Below are 15543 nucleotides of genomic sequence, written 5' to 3' on the forward strand. Positions count from 1 at the left end.
ATCTGCCCAAGTGGATATGGCCTTTGCTGCCCAAGAAGAAACAAAGACTGAACATACCGCTGCTGATGCCGCTTCGAAGGCAGATTTTGCTAGAGATTCTATGATCCTATCATTAGAATCTTTTAGTGACGCCACACCTGACAGCGGAAGGACCATATTATTAGAAAGTCTGGACACGGGAGGGTCCACCGAGGGAGAAGCGGCCCAGTAGTCCGTGAGCTCTTTAGCAAACGGGTACAGCACACCGAGACGCTTTCCTCTTTGAAAGCGTCTGATCGGATCTTCTCTCTCCTTTGTAAAAATCTTTCCAAACTCAGAATGGAAGGGAAACACCCTGGATGGTGTTTACGCCCGTCTGGACGAAACCTCCTGATCTGAGGATTTCGCAGGGGCGTCAGCGATGTCAAAGGTATGGTGAATCGCGGCAATGAGGTTTTGCACCGTAACCTTCATGTTCGCATCCTGGTCCGAATCCAGCTCTAAGACCCCTTCCGATTCCAAAAGCGCTTCGCCTGACTCGGGGGAGGAGGCCCGAGAGGGAGACTGCTGGGGACTATGGGGTGAGGTAGGACGAGGGGAGGACTCCGCCTGGAGGTCCTGCCTGGGCCTCTTGCGACTGCCGCTGGCTGGCTCAGATGGGACGTCCTGAGACGTGCTGGGTCCCGCCGAAGCTCCCAAGGGCAACTTGTCCAGAACGGCTACTAGGGACTGAGACACCTTGATGAGGTCTGCCACTGACTGTGATTGAGAGGAGGCCCAACCCGGCATGGGGGGCTCACTCGCCCCTGGGGCTACGGATGGCTCCTGAGCGGCATCGGGCTGGACGCAGAGCGGGTACGATCAGACTTAGCGTTGGACATAGTGAAAAGAGAGGCAGTGCCGGCCGGTTGGGGGACAGAAGGCAGAGAAGGGTGTCAGTCTGCAGGTGCAGAGCTACTCACGGTCCGGTGTCCCCAAGGGCGACGCTCTCTGATCTGGCTGCAGGATGAGGCCAGGCCAATCCGGCTGAAAAAAAGGCCCAGCGACCGAAAACCGGCAGGGAATGAGGTCCGGCTGGCAGGCTGAGAAGATGGCGACCACCAGGGAAAGGGCGCGCTGCCAGAGGGAGAAGAAGGGCAGAGCTCGCCGCAGAGATCCCCTTAGCACCGCCCGCTGTCCAATAGCAGGCTGGTGTGAGGCAAGGGGGCTGGGAAGGCCTAGGACGGGCGGGAGAGAAGCCCGCTTAGAAGAAAGGGGCAGGGGGCGTGGCCGCGACGCAGCGGTAGGCCCGAGAAGAAGCCGGGGCCTAAATTAATAGCGCCGGCCGCCTGTCAGCAGGGGGTCGGCGCGGAAGACGCGCCGCAACCCCGGGCCGCGTCCCTGCTTCCCACAGCCCGACCCCTGTATACCCCTGCAGGGATGAAGAAAAAAACGGAAGGGGGGGGGGGGGCGCAGAACAAGGCCCGAAAGAACAGGGGCCTTCATGGATGCGGCGACCGTGGGGAGAAGCGGGCGCGCAGGTCCTACCGTGGTCCCCTGGCGACCGCCTTAGGATGAAGACGCCGGGGGACCGCTAGACCGCATACTCACCCAGGCCGGGGGCCACAATAAAGGTACCTGAGAATCCCACGCTGTCTGTCGTCTTTATGGAATCCATGCCTCGTCCAACCGTCAGGCTCTGGTAGGCGAGATGGTGGGAGGCGGGGGGCAAGGACCGTCCGTATAGCTGGCACGCACCTGTGCGAGGCTCCTGGTCCTGCCGCGGAGACCTATGAGGATACGGGGTGGCAGTACACGCCGTACTCATAGTCTCTTTGTGGGAGTACGGATGTGACTGTTCACTCCGTATCCCTCCGAAACCTGTAAAGGAACGACGCACACTGAGGTAGATATGGGTCTAATAAAAGACCCGTGTCCACCTCCTACTGACACTAAGCTAAACTAAGGAACTTCCTGCCGGTCGGTGGGGTGTACACTGCGGAGGAGGAGCTAACCTTTTTTTGTGCATAGTGTCAGCCTCCTAGTGGCAGCAGCATACACCCATGGTCTCTGTTTCCCCCAATAAGGCGAACGAGAAAAGACTCCAGTTCCTGTAAGATCCTGGCTGTCTAGCATGAACTGCGCGCGCTTGAGATGTCAATTGAGTGGCTCAATGATATTGAGGTCAGGAGACTGAGATGGCCACTCCAGAACTTTGTTCTGCTATAGCCAATGAAAGGTCGACTTAGCCTTGTGTTTTGGATCGTTGTCATGTTGGAACATCCAAGTACGTCCCATGGGCAGCTTCCAGGCTGATGATTGCAAATATGCCTCCAGTATTTGCTGATAATGTGCTGCATTCATCTTTCCATCAACTTTGACCAAGTTTACTGTGCCTTTGTAGCCGACACATCCCCAAAACATCAACAATCCACTTCTGTGCTTTACAGTAGGAATGGTGTTCCTTTCATCATAGGCCTTGTTGACCTCTCTCCAAATATAAAGTTTATGGCTGCGGCCAAAAAGTTCAGTTTTGGTCTCATCACTCCAAGTTACCTTGCTCCAGAAGTTTTGAGGATTGTCTCTGCGCTGTTTTGCGTATTGTAGGTGTGATACTTTGTGGCATTTGCACAGTAATGGCTTTCTTCTGGCGACTCGACCATGCAGAGCATTTTTCCTCAAGTGCCTCCTTATTGTGCATCTTGAAACAGCCACAATGCTAGTTTTCAGAGAGTCCTGTATTTCAGCTGATATTTGTGGGTTTTTCTGTGCATCCCGAACAATTTTCCTGGCAGTTGTGGACAATATTTTTGTTGGTCTACCTCACAGTTTGAATGCTGCTGACTGGCATTATCAATTCCTTGATTGTATTTTTTGTAACCTTTTCCTTTTTTTATACAGTTCAACTACCTTTTCCCGTAGATCCATTGACCATTCTTTTACTTTCCCCATGACTCACAATCCAGAAACATCAATGGCTAGATGAAACATGCAAGAGTCTGTCTGGATCCCAGAAACTCACTCAGTTTTTATGCGCACATACACACTGATCACAAGCAAACAGGTCACAGGTGAGGATGTTACCTTTAGTAGCCAATTAAACCCATGTGTGTAAACTTCTGTGCATGTTATCAGGCCCAAATTACCAGGGTAAGTCCACTCTGCCAAGCAGTGGACAACGTCTTTAAGCCTTTCTTTGAAAACCCTTAAATGTTCCCGCTATGACCGGCTCCTGAGGTCAGCGGTTCCACTAATTAAATAGTTTTCATGATAACAAAAAAAGCCTCATATCCTCGAGATAGAATTTTTCTTTCGCCAGTTGGGGAGAGTGCCCTCTCGTCTTTTGAGGAGGTTCAAAAGCAGATTGAGTGCAAGAACTGTAAAACACGTAAACTACACTGGCTGTTCTTCCCCATTAGCAGAAATGCTCCACCTTAGGGTATTGTCCACAGTTAAGATACAAAAATCAAGCATTGTTCTCAAGAGAAATTGGTCTTTTTAACAAAGGTTTCCAGATCTCAGACAATGTGCATGCGGAGTGTTTTAGCTACGTTTTGAGATTTGGAGAGTTTCCGCTCAGATTGTGCTCCAAAAAACTCCTTATGCACATAGCCCAACACGTGTTTTGAAGCAGTGTTTGATGTAGTTGCCCTTTTACCCCACACACTTTTTTGCAGCCTTCTGACTTGACAGTGTAAAGTTTTGGCTAGGTTTCCAAAACTTCACTGGAAGAAAAAAACAAAACAAAAACAAAACAACTCAGCACATCCGAATCATTTTGCCAGCACAGAAGCGTATCTTACCTTATCTTTTGATGTGCTTATTACCAAATTAGACAATCTGCTCTCAAAGAAGTCTTCAGGCTTTAAATTGCCAGCAGCACCAGGTAAAGGAGGGAAACTCGACAGCCCTAATTCAAAGCTAGGAGAAGGAGGCTTAATGGGTGGAGGCGACTGTGTCTGACCTCTCTGGAGGAAAATGGAAAAACCAAAAAAAGACAAAATTTACTTATGTACATCGGTTGCAGACACACTTTGCCTTGCCCAAACTACAAAAAGAGGACTACAGCTCTGTGGAACACATATCAGAATCCATGGCACGTCTCTATTAGTAGGCCTGGTTCAACATCATTATTGCAGTGCAACATCACGTCAACTCATCAGAAGAGTTGCCGGGGATGCTGTTAAGTACAAGGTGGATCGCAGGGCTCAGATCTGGCAGCCAAGTGATACCAACACATGGCCAATATATCAGGGTACTGCAAATTTTTTTGTTCATCTCAATGTATTTAGGAACATAACCTATAAAACAAAATCTTGCAGATTACGCCCTGCAAACATACACAACAGTCTGATATAAAAAGGGTATACTACTTCAGTTCTGCATTTATTGTTGATGAGCGCTGCCAACGTTACATCAATGCCGCCTGCCAGGTATCAGCAGCTTTCTGGCACGTCCACAGACGTAAGAAATTACCTAGAAGAGGGCATATGCACTACGCCCATGAAGTGGCAGTCAACACAACGTAAGCAGTTCCTCTCATCTCCCAATGACGATACGAGACGCTTCAAATAAACTCTCAAACTTCCAAAAGGTACAAAGCAGCAACTCACCACAAACTTGTCATCCCTTTTCTTTCTGTATCCGTAAGAATTTTTCCTAGGAAAATGAAAGGGGAAACTAATTATCAATGAAGTTATATTGAAGTTTCTACAGAATTACCGTAATACAAAATCCGTTACAAATGTGTCAGTTCCTAGTTAAAGGCAAAAAAAAATCCTTTATACGCTTACGACAGCTGTGGTCTCAGCGCAAGCAAACTCACCTCCCCCTCCCAAGACCAGGGGAGGTTTCAATAGTGGTCGGCTCCACTCGCCCAGTACCGACATCCCTCTTGACAAAAGTTGCCGTATTTGGCATTCTTGTTCTAGTCTGTCCTGGCTGACGTGCTGGTGGCCCTCGCACACCATTGATTAATCTATCAGTAGTAAAGTTGAAGATAGTTGGACCGTCAAGAAGTGCCGTACCCCTATCAGTACTAGGTATTGTATGTCGAAGATGAGACTTGCCAGGATTCCTAGAGAATTATTAAATACAGAAGTTGCAAGTAAAGAGAAGATAAAGGCGCGGCTGGTAGAACACAGCATTTATGTACACAATATGCCCATTCTCATCAAGTATCACAGGTATGGTATCTAACAAGATGAACATCTGCCATCGTCACCGCTGGTGACACAACAGACTAGCAGCTCATTGACACCAATAGACTAGCAGCTCGTCCGTTCTCCAGTTGCTGCTTTAATGTGACGCTTCAAAAAGGGGAGGAAACTGCAACTACCTAACAATTACACCCATACTTAAAATCAGAAATATGACATTATCATATGTTGGGTTGGACACATCCCATAGACCCAATGAGGCTGTAATTTTGGGTGATGGCCACAAACTAGTATATTTAGATATTTTTTAATTTCCTCAATCACACAGTCTGCCTGCAATATTCAACCACAAAAGGGGGCTTCCAGACATTAAAAGAAGCTAAATTACACAACTTATGCCCCAAATCTGAGACATCACTGCAAGGTCCAAATCGGCATCTCCACATCCGGCCCTGTGCTTCATCAAGGATAGCATTTCTTTTTTTTTTTTTATCTGGACAATCCAGTTTATGTTAGGTTTGGGTCACATTTGAGCTCAATGTCCAGAGTACATACACTATGAAAACTTCCCCTTTTAGATGAATGTAAGCTGTCAAAATGTAATTCCTAGAATACCCATTGACGGTTTCATTGTGGCGAGTAATGTTTATATTCTATTAGTTATTAACAATACTTTCTTGTATGATTTCTAACAGAAGATATGTGCAACTGTACAAGCAAGCAGTCACCTACATCTGGGCTTAATCTATCAACATCCACTTAGAAAGTAGCAATGATTGTAGTCATGCTGTTAGTGAAATGAGACAAAACCTGCTCCAAAATATCTGCAGCATCAAGATACCTGCCAGCACCCACACGATAGGTCCGTATCTCATAATCACAAAGTGTCAATCAGGAAGAAATGATCGGCGTCCTCATCTCGTCACACCGAAACAAAAGTGTACGTAGGAGTGAGAATGAAGAGCGGTACAAAGAAACAGCTGGTCACAGGAAGATCGTTAAGGGTATTCCCATCTCCAAGGCCCTACCGAATATGTAGTAGGTGTAATACCGTATATACTCGAGTATAAGCCGACCCCCCTAATTTTGCCACAAAAAACTGGGAAAACTTATTGACTCGTGTATAAGCCTAGGGTGGGAAATGCTCCATAGATTATTCCCCCATATGCTGCCCTCATAAGAAGCTCCATAGATTGTTCCCCCATATGCTGCCCCCATTAGAAGCTCCATATTGTTCCCCCAGATACTGCCCCCATTAGAAGCTCCATATACTGCCCCCATTAGAAGCTCCATATTGTTCCCCCATATGCTGCCCCCATTAGAAGCTCCATATTGTGCCCCCATATACTGCCCCCATTAGAAGCTCCATATTGTTCCCCCATATACTGCCCCCATTAGAAGCTCCATATACTGCCCCCATTAGAAGCTCCATATTGTTCCCCCATATACTGCCCCCATTAGAAGCTCCATATTATTCCCCCATATGCTGCCCCCATTAGAAGCTTCTTAAGATTATTCCCCCATATGCTGCCGCTGCTGCTGCATGTAAAAATAAAAAAAATGACATACTCACCTCTCCGTCGCTGGGTGTCAGATTCTCACCTGTCCTGCGTCCATGGCTGCTCACCGCTATCTGCCACGTCATCAGTCAGTGACGTTCAGACTGCAGGGGGAGCGGCGCGCACTAATCACGTCACCGCGCCCTCTGCTGTCTGAAGTCACTGACCGATGACAGACAGCAGCAAGCAGCCATGGACGCAGGACAGGTGAGTATCGCTATACTTACCCGTCCTGACGCTGTGTCTTGAGCCCCCAGCTTCTCCGCGCTCTCTCTTCCTGCCTTCAGCGGTCACGTGGTGCCGCTCATTAAAACTCATGAATATGCGCATATTCATGAGTTTTAATGAGCGGCACCACGTGACCGCTGAAGGCAGGAAGAGAGAGCACGGAGAGAAGCTGGGGGCTCAAGACAGCGTCAGGACGGGTAAGTATGACCTGACACCCCCGCCCCCCTCCCCCTCTGACCCCCCGGTGTATATGACTCGAATATAAGCCGAGAGGGGGACTTTCAGCCCAAAAAAACGGGCTGAAAATCTCGGCTTATATTCGAGAATATACGGAATATTAGAAAATACTCCCAGTTAGAAATGTAGTATAGTTCTTCTGATTCGCCATGTTATTTATAATTTGTGTAAGGAAAGCAAATAAGAAGAACTATACTACATTTCTAATTGGAGGTATTTTTGATTATTATTAGTATACCTACTACACATTGGGATGTGATCTAGGAGATGGGAATACCCCTTTAAATGTAACTATAATTGGCTTTGATAAATAAAAACAAGTCCCACTGAAGCGATACTTCATCGCAAAATAGAAGCAGATAACCATTATTTTAACATATTCACTTTACCTTCCAACTTGTAAAATGCTCATACAGAACTTTTACCAACTACTGTAATCTAAATCAAGAATATAGTATAGTAGTACAGGGAATTGGGGCAGAATTAAAAAAAAAAATGTAGTAGCATGCTGGTCACACCACATTCTGTGAAAATGTACAGTCTTTTTTTGCACCTTCACAGTCCAGCGACTCATTGCCTAGACTCTTAAAAGTGGCTACATTATTTTGGGGACGTAACAGTACAGACTAAAAGTTTGGACACACCTTCTCATTCAATGAGTTTTCTTTATTTTCACAACTATGAAAATTGTAGATTCACTCTGAAGGCATCAAAACTATGAATTAACACATGTGGAATTATATAATTAACAAAAAAGTGTGAAACAACTGAAAATATGTCTTATATTCTAGGTTCTTCAAAGTAGCCACCTTTTGCTTTGATTACTGCTTTGCACACTCTTGGCATTCTCTTGATGAGCTTCAAGAGGTGGTCACCTGAAATGGTCTTCCAACAGTCTTGAAGGAGTTCCCAGAGATGCTTCGCACTTGTTGGCCCTTTTGCCTTCACTCTGCGGTCCAGTTCACCCCAAACCATCTCGATTGGGTTCAGGTCTGGTGACTGTGGAGGCCAGGTCATCTGGCGTAGCACCCTATCACTCTCCTTCTTGGTGAAATAGCCCTAAGGGCCCCGTCACACATTGCGACGCACCAGCGATCCCGACAACGATATGACCTTGTCAGGATCTCTGCTGTGTTGCTACATGATCACTGGTGAGCTGTCAAACAGGCAGCTTCACCAGCAACACGGGGGTAACAAGCGACACACGTCGCTAAGGCTGCTTTCACACATCTGGCTTTTTGAATCTGGCACAATGCGGCGAAAAGTGTGAAAACAGGATCCAGAATTGGATCCGGTTTTGGCACATAGAATTTAATGATCGCCGCATCGTGTCGGAAGGACATGCGGCGCCTCCGTTTTAAGCCGGAAACGGCAAACCTGCGCCGTCTGGCGTCAGCAAAAAACGTTACCTGCAACGTTTTTTTGCAGCGCCGGAATGGCTTTTTCTACAGCGCATGCGCGGACACTGAGGTTTAACCCACAAGTGCCCGGCGCGTGCGCGTATCTCTCTCTCCCCCCCCCCCGCGTGGCTCCTTTAAATGCTTTCCAAGCCAGATCAGGCGCCGCATCTGCATCCGGTGTCACCGCAGCAGGCCTGATCCGGCGGTCCGGCTTTCCACCGCACGCCGCCGAAACAAAACCACCAGATGTGTGAAAGCAGCCTTAGTTACCCACTGTGTACCTTAGTTGCCAGCGCGCTGGTAACCAAGGTACACATTGGGTTTCTAAGCGGCGCGCGGCACTTAGAAACCCGATGTGTACCTTGGTTACCAGCTCCCTGCACCAGCACGCTGGTAACTAAGGTACACATCGGGTTTCTAAGCGCTACACGCCGCTTCGAGACCCTGTGTTTACCTTAGTTACCAGCGCCAGATCGCTTATCGCTGGTCTCCCACCTGTCACACACAGCGATGCGTGCTGGCCAGCGGGAGACCAGCAATCAAAAAAATGTCCTGGCCATTCCAGGACGATCAGCGACAACCGGCAGGGGGGCCGGTCGCTGGTCAGTGTCACACACAGAGATCTCGCTGGTGAGATAGCTGTTGTGTCACAAAACTTGTGACTCAGCAGCGATCTCACTAGCGAGACCGCTATGTGTGATGGGGGCTTTACACAGCCTGGAGGTGTGTTTGGGGTCATTGTCCTGTTGAAAAATAAATGATGGTCCAACTAAACGCAAACCGGATGGAATAGCATGCTGCTTGCAAGATGCTGTGATAGTCATGCTGGTTCAGTATGCCTACAATTTTGAATAAATCCCCAACAGTGTCACCAGCAAAGCACCTCCACACCATCACACCTCCTCCTCCATGCTTCACGGTGGGAACCAGGCATGTAGAGTCCATCCGTTCACCTTTTCTGCGTCGCACAAAGACATGGTGGCTGAAACCAAAGATCTCAAATTTGGACTCATCAGACCAAAGCACAGATTTCCACTGGTCTAATGTCCATTCCTTGTTCTTTAGCCCAAAGTTGCCTGTCCTTAGCAGTGGTTTCCTAGCAGCTATTTTACCATGAAGGCCTGCTGCACAAAGTCTCCTCTTAACAGTTGTTGTAGAAATGGGTCTGCTGCCAGAACTCTGTGTGGCATTGACCTGGTCTCTAATGTAAGCTGCTGTCAACCTGTGATTTCTGAGGCTGGTAACTCGGATGAACTTATCCTCCACAGCAGAGGTGACTTGGTCTTCCTTTCCTGGGGAGGTCCTCATGTGAGCCAGTTTCTTTGTAGCGCGTGATGGTTTTTGCCACTGCACTTGGGAGACACTTTCAAAGTTTTCCCAATTTTTCGGACTGACCTTCATTTCTTAAAGTAATGATGGCCTCTCGTTTTTCTTTACTTAGCTTTTTTCTTGCCATAATACAAATTCTAACAGTCTATTCAGTAAGACTATCAGCTGTGTATCCACCAGACTTCTGCACAACACAACTGATGGTCCCAACCCCATTTATAAGGCAAGAAATCCCACTTAAACTTGACAGGGCACACCTGTGAAGTGAAAACCATTTCCGGTGTCTACCTCTTGAAGCTCATCAAGAAAATGCCAAGAGTGTGCAAAGCAGTAATCAAAGCAAAAGGTGGCTACTTTGAAGAACCTAGAATATAAGACATATTTTCAGTCGTATCACACTTTTTTGCTAATTATATAATTCCACATGTGTTAATTCATAGTTTTGATGCCTTTAGAGTGAATCTACAATTTTCATAGTCGTGAAAATAAAGAAAACTCTTTGAATGAGAAGGTGTGTCCAAACATTTGGTCTGTGCTGTATATCTTAGTAAAACGCGCCGGCCAAAAACTGCTGTAACAAAGTGAAACGTTTCTTCTACTTTTAGGAAGTTGCACCAAATTTATGATAAAACACAAATCGCTGTGATAAATTTGGCAATGTTGGTGGACGTCTCATTTAATTATCTGTCTAAACTTAAAGAATAAATCTTCCCATGGGTCTACTTTGATCTACACAGATAACCAAGATGACCCATATATAAAATGGAGTAATATTAATGACCTATTCTTAAATCTGTAATCAATATGATGTCAGTGAGGGCCCGACACCTGCTGCTCGCGCCGATCGGTTGGATGTAAACAGTGTGGGAGGCAGAAATGCACAACTTTAAGCGATCTAGCGGCTGTTCTCCGGGACTACAACTCATTTACTATTATTAACGTATAAATTGGACCCCCACTGTTTAGATCAAAGGAGACGTCAACAATATATAAGTAGCAGAGAATCCCTCCAAGTTTAAAAGAGGGCCTGTCACCAGGTTAAGTGTGGGCAATTTATTTCCACTGTTGCAGAGTAATCTGATATAGTTCCAGAGATATGGGCCTATGTCAGACTTTTTGTTTAGTGCCAAGCTCTATGGTCTTGAAAAGGGGTCGTGGCTCACCAGATTCTCTGGCGGCGTGGCTTTAGACTGCTGGGAGTACCACCCCTTTGGAAAAAAAATTATAGTAAAAGGAAAAAAAAAAAAAGTCAGACTGTGCAACGGATAGGAAAAAAAAAAAAAATCACAGCAAAAAGTGGCCATTTCTGACCAGGTGACAGGTCCGCTTTAATACGGTCAGGAAATGACTGTGCGCTATTTCGGTCTCTAGATCTAAGAGCTGAACAAATTCACTGCAGTCCTCTGTCAGTAGCGATACCTCGATTGAAGATGACACCCAAACAAATCAGAGTTTTAAAATAATTAAAAAAAGAAAATAATTAAAAAAAGAAATAAATAAAAAAGGTATTATTTGAGACCCTTGAATATTATTGTGGGTGATTTTAGTTGAAAATGTTAAAAACAGGCATCTACTTTATCATAATGCTCCAGATATCTCGGTACACAATGGGTTAAGTCCATGTACATCAAGACATCAAATTTTAGCAAGAAATACATTTCACTTGCCTGTTCCTTGGCGTGTAAGGTCGAAGAGATGCCAAAGGTGATGCTGTTGGCTTGAAGGTTGGAGATGTAAACCCATTAATGAATCCAGTATTAGGAAAAGGTGTCACCTAAAGACAAAAAATAAAAATTAAATAAAAGGAAGACCATTAATAATTTGTAGTATGATTTAAGTTTCTTACTGCAGGCCTATAAAATTGCAAAATGCATTACCAGAAGTTGGGGAAAAGACAACCTACCAAAGAAGGGTCAAGGTAGCTGTGTGCAGTAGACCAGCTCGGCGGAGTAATGAGGCTGTAGAGTGGGAACTGCTGCTGCGGACTATACACCGGAGGTAAATAAAAAGACGTCGTATAGCGCTGCTGTGTGTAAAGATTCATGTCCAGAGGTCGGTAACCGTTCTTTGGCAAAAAGGTGTTTATCGCGATTGCCTTTGCCTTTATTCTTGCCTGAATAACAGACAAAAATCAGATCAATCAACAGTTATACATGTATGAGAAATATACACGTTATTAAAGGGGTTGTCCAGTCATGAGATACTGACAATTTGTCCTGGTGGATATGTCCTCAATATCAAATCTGTGGGGGTCTGACACCTGGCACCCTAACTGCTCAGCTGTTATAAGCAGTGGCCAAATGGAAACACAGAAAGGAATGCACTGACCAGCTCAATTCATGTGTAGTCGTCACTGCTGGATACTGCAGAATAGCTCCTATTCAAGAGTTTCTAACAGCTTATCAACGGGAGTCAATATCTGGTGACCGGACAACCCTTTCAGAAAAGTTTGTCCATAGATGGAAAAACATGGCCGCTTTCTTTCTATATAAATCCGAGCCACACCTGTCTGCAGCATTTGCATGTTATAGCAACAAAGCTGCACTGAAGTGAATGGCGCTAGGCTGCAATTCCACACAAATCTATGAACAGGGGTGGCGCTGTGTTGAGAAGAAAGCAGCCATGTTTTTCTCATCTTGGACAACAGTTTTGAAGTACTCTGTCATCTAACCTTAATTGGCTTTCCTTGGAACATCTTCACTTCTTCTCTTAGATACCTATAAGCCTGAAGAACAATAGACAGAAAATAAACATTTTTTTTTTTAGTAACAATTTAATCAGGATATAAGCAGGGGGATGTCAAAAACTAGAAAAATGATGCAGAGCATACTCAGCTTTGGAACAATAAAAACCCTCCAAAAATATTGGAAGTTTGTCAGCCGCTCTGATTACTTAGTCACCAAGTAGAGATACGCAAATTTTTGGTAAATTGTTTCACGATTGTAGAATTTAGTGAATAAATAAAATTGCCCATTATTTTAGAGAAGCAATTGTGAACTGCAGCAAATTAATTAGCCCAATACAAACAGATAGTTGGTGAATCAAGTGTCAAAAAGAAAAATACGGTATGTTGATCTCCGTTACATCAGACAATAATAACCTAGTATATGTATACAGAGGAGGCATTTTCATGCAAGACGGATATTCAGCTAGTATGTAATGCTGTACTCCATACTTATATGGTGCACCTCTTAGTACACTGCTCAAAAAATAAAGGGAACACTTAAACAGAATATAACTCCAAGTAAATCAAACTTCTGTGAAATCAAACTGTTCACTTAGGAAGCAACACTGATTGACAATCAGTTTCACATGCTTTTGTGCAAATGGAATAGACAACAGATGGAAATTATTGGCAATTATCAAGACACCCTCAATAGTGGTTCTGCAGGTGGGGACCACAGACCACATCTCGGCACCAATGCTTTCTGGCTGAGGTTTTGATCACTTTTGAATGTTGGTTGTGCCTTCACACTCGTGGTAGCATGAGACGGACTCTACAACCCACACAAGTGGCTCAGGTAGTGCAGCTCATCCAGGATGGCACATCAATGCGAGCTGTGGCAAGGTGGTTTGCTGTGTCTGTCAGCGTAGTGTCCAGAGGCTGGAGGCGCTACCAGGAGACGTGAAGGGATCCGTAGGAGGGCAACAACCCAGCAGCAGGACCGCTACCTCAGCCTTTGTGCAAGGAGGAACAGGAGGAGCACTGCCAGAGTCCTGTAAAATGACCTCCAGCAGGCCACAAATGTGCATGTGTCTGCATAAACGGTTAGAAACCGACTCCATGAGGATGGTCTGACTTCCCGACGTCCACAGATGGGGGTTGTGCTCACAGCCCAACACCGTGCGACCCTCCAAAGAAATGCCACCCCACACCATTACTGACCCACTGCCAAACCAGTCATGCTGAAGGATGTTGCAGGCAGATCGCTCTCCATGGCATCTCCAGACTCTGTTACGTCTGTCACATGTGCTCAGTGTGAACCTGCTTTCATCTGTGAAGAGCACAGGGCGCCAGTGGGCGAATTTGCCAATCCTGGTGTTCTGTGGCAAATGCCAAGCGTCCTGCACAGTGTTGGGCTGTGAGCACAACACCCATCTGTAGCCGTCGGGCCCTCAAACCATCCTCATGGAGTCGGTTTCTAACCGTTTGTGCAGACACATGCACATTTGTGGCATGCTGGAGGTAATTTCGCAGGGCTCTGGCCGTGCTCCTGTTACTAATTGCACAAAGGCCGACGTAGCGGTCCTGCTGCTGGGTTGTTGTCCTACTACAGCCCCCTCCACGTCTCCTGGTGTACTGGCCTGTCTCCTGGTAGCACCTCCAGCCTCTGGACACTACGCTGACAGAAACAGCAAACCTTCTTGCCACAGCTCGCATTGATGTGCCATCCTGGATGAGCTGCACTACCTGAGCCACTTGTGTGATTTGTAGTGTCCGTCTCATGCTACCACGAGTATTAAAGCACAACCAACATTCAAAAGTGACCAAAACATCAGCCAGAAAGCATTGGTACTGAGATGTGGTCTGTGGTCAACACCTGCAGAATCACTCCTTTATTGAGGGTATCCTGATAATTGCCAATAATTTCCATCTGTTGTCTATTCCATTTGCACAACAGCATGTGAAAATGATTGTCTATCAGTGTTGCTTCCTAAGTGGACAGTTTGATTTCACAGAAGTTTGATTTACTTGGAGTTATAGTCTGTTGTTTAAGTGTTGCCTTTATTTTTTTTGAGCAGAGTAAATTTGATGCCTTTCAGCCCATCTCAAAGTGGTGTAAATTGTAACTGTCATTTCAGGCGATTACAGAAAAAGCTGTCATGAGTGAGTACATGAGGAATACCACCATTTGTAGCCCATTATATGAAAGATACCCTGTATTTTTCACCACCGCACTACAGGCTCTTATATTCAGTTCTTTCTGAGCTGGTGGGTGAAGACTCGCTGCTAGGATGTCCCGCATACACAGCGAAACATGAGGGACTCTATGCAACACATGCTCAGAAACAGGAGCAGCATATATATGTAACAAAGTTGCTTGAAATTCTGATTGACGAAAATTTGTTGAAAGGACACTGACCATTCAAAAGGGGATGTAGGTGCGAGTTGCGGACACATACAAAAAAAAAAAAAAAAGGTTGTTCTCATCATGATCAGGACTGTGGAGTCGGTATAAAATGGACCGACTCCTGAGGTAAATAATACATTGGGTACAATGGTACAATGCAGGATGTGCTGTAAATGTTTTCATAATATGAGAAAGTTATAAAATATCCTATAAATTTCTGTTCCGTTCCTTTTGTAAGGATCTGGGCTTTTAATTGAGATGAATCTGTGCTGCACTTCATGTACATGCTCAGTAGTGCCCCCGACAAAGGTGCCACCAGAAACACGTGTAGGGGCGGACAAGCAGACCCTGTGAGCCCCTGCTAGTGTTATTCCCTAGGTATTAACCCTTTGACTTTGTATCCTCTTGCCCGATTCCTCCATATATGTTGTTGCACTTTACCATGGAATAGGGTTTTGCTATATAGTTAACCTCAGTATGTGGTCTCTATCTACACCAGAATACAGGGATTATATAGCTCCGTAGTCTAAAGTCCCATTGATCTAATGTGTAATTTCATATATCTAAATTCTACGGGATTTATTTAAATGTTTCATATCTA

At 45.7% G+C, this 15543-nt stretch overlaps 1 protein-coding gene across 4 annotated transcripts in view; it reads right to left on the minus strand.

Annotated features, from left to right (window-relative positions):
• The window catches only part of LARP4B (La ribonucleoprotein 4B), an 87877-nt gene that overhangs the window by 9370 nt on the left and 62964 nt on the right, over positions 1-15543 (minus strand). For 3 of the 4 annotated variants that reach the window (XM_073581632.1, XM_073581633.1, XM_073581634.1), the window contains 6 exons: positions 12542-12595; positions 11774-11983; positions 11538-11644; positions 4784-5035; positions 4572-4617; positions 3762-3926 (listed from right to left, as the gene is read on the minus strand). In XM_073581632.1, the coding sequence (XP_073437733.1) occupies positions 3762-3926; positions 4572-4617; positions 4784-5035; positions 11538-11644; positions 11774-11983; positions 12542-12595 (834 nt within the window). The remainder of the gene's footprint in view (positions 1-3761; positions 3927-4571; positions 4618-4783; positions 5036-11537; positions 11645-11773; positions 11984-12541; positions 12596-15543) is intronic. The other variant, XM_073581635.1, reaches the window with a different exon arrangement.

The sequence above is a fragment of the Dendrobates tinctorius genome, unplaced genomic scaffold (genome assembly GCF_039654945.1).
Source record: "Dendrobates tinctorius isolate UK_male_01 unplaced genomic scaffold, ASM3965494v1 ptg000070l, whole genome shotgun sequence".
NCBI classification, from domain to species: Eukaryota; Metazoa; Chordata; class Amphibia; order Anura; family Dendrobatidae; genus Dendrobates; species Dendrobates tinctorius.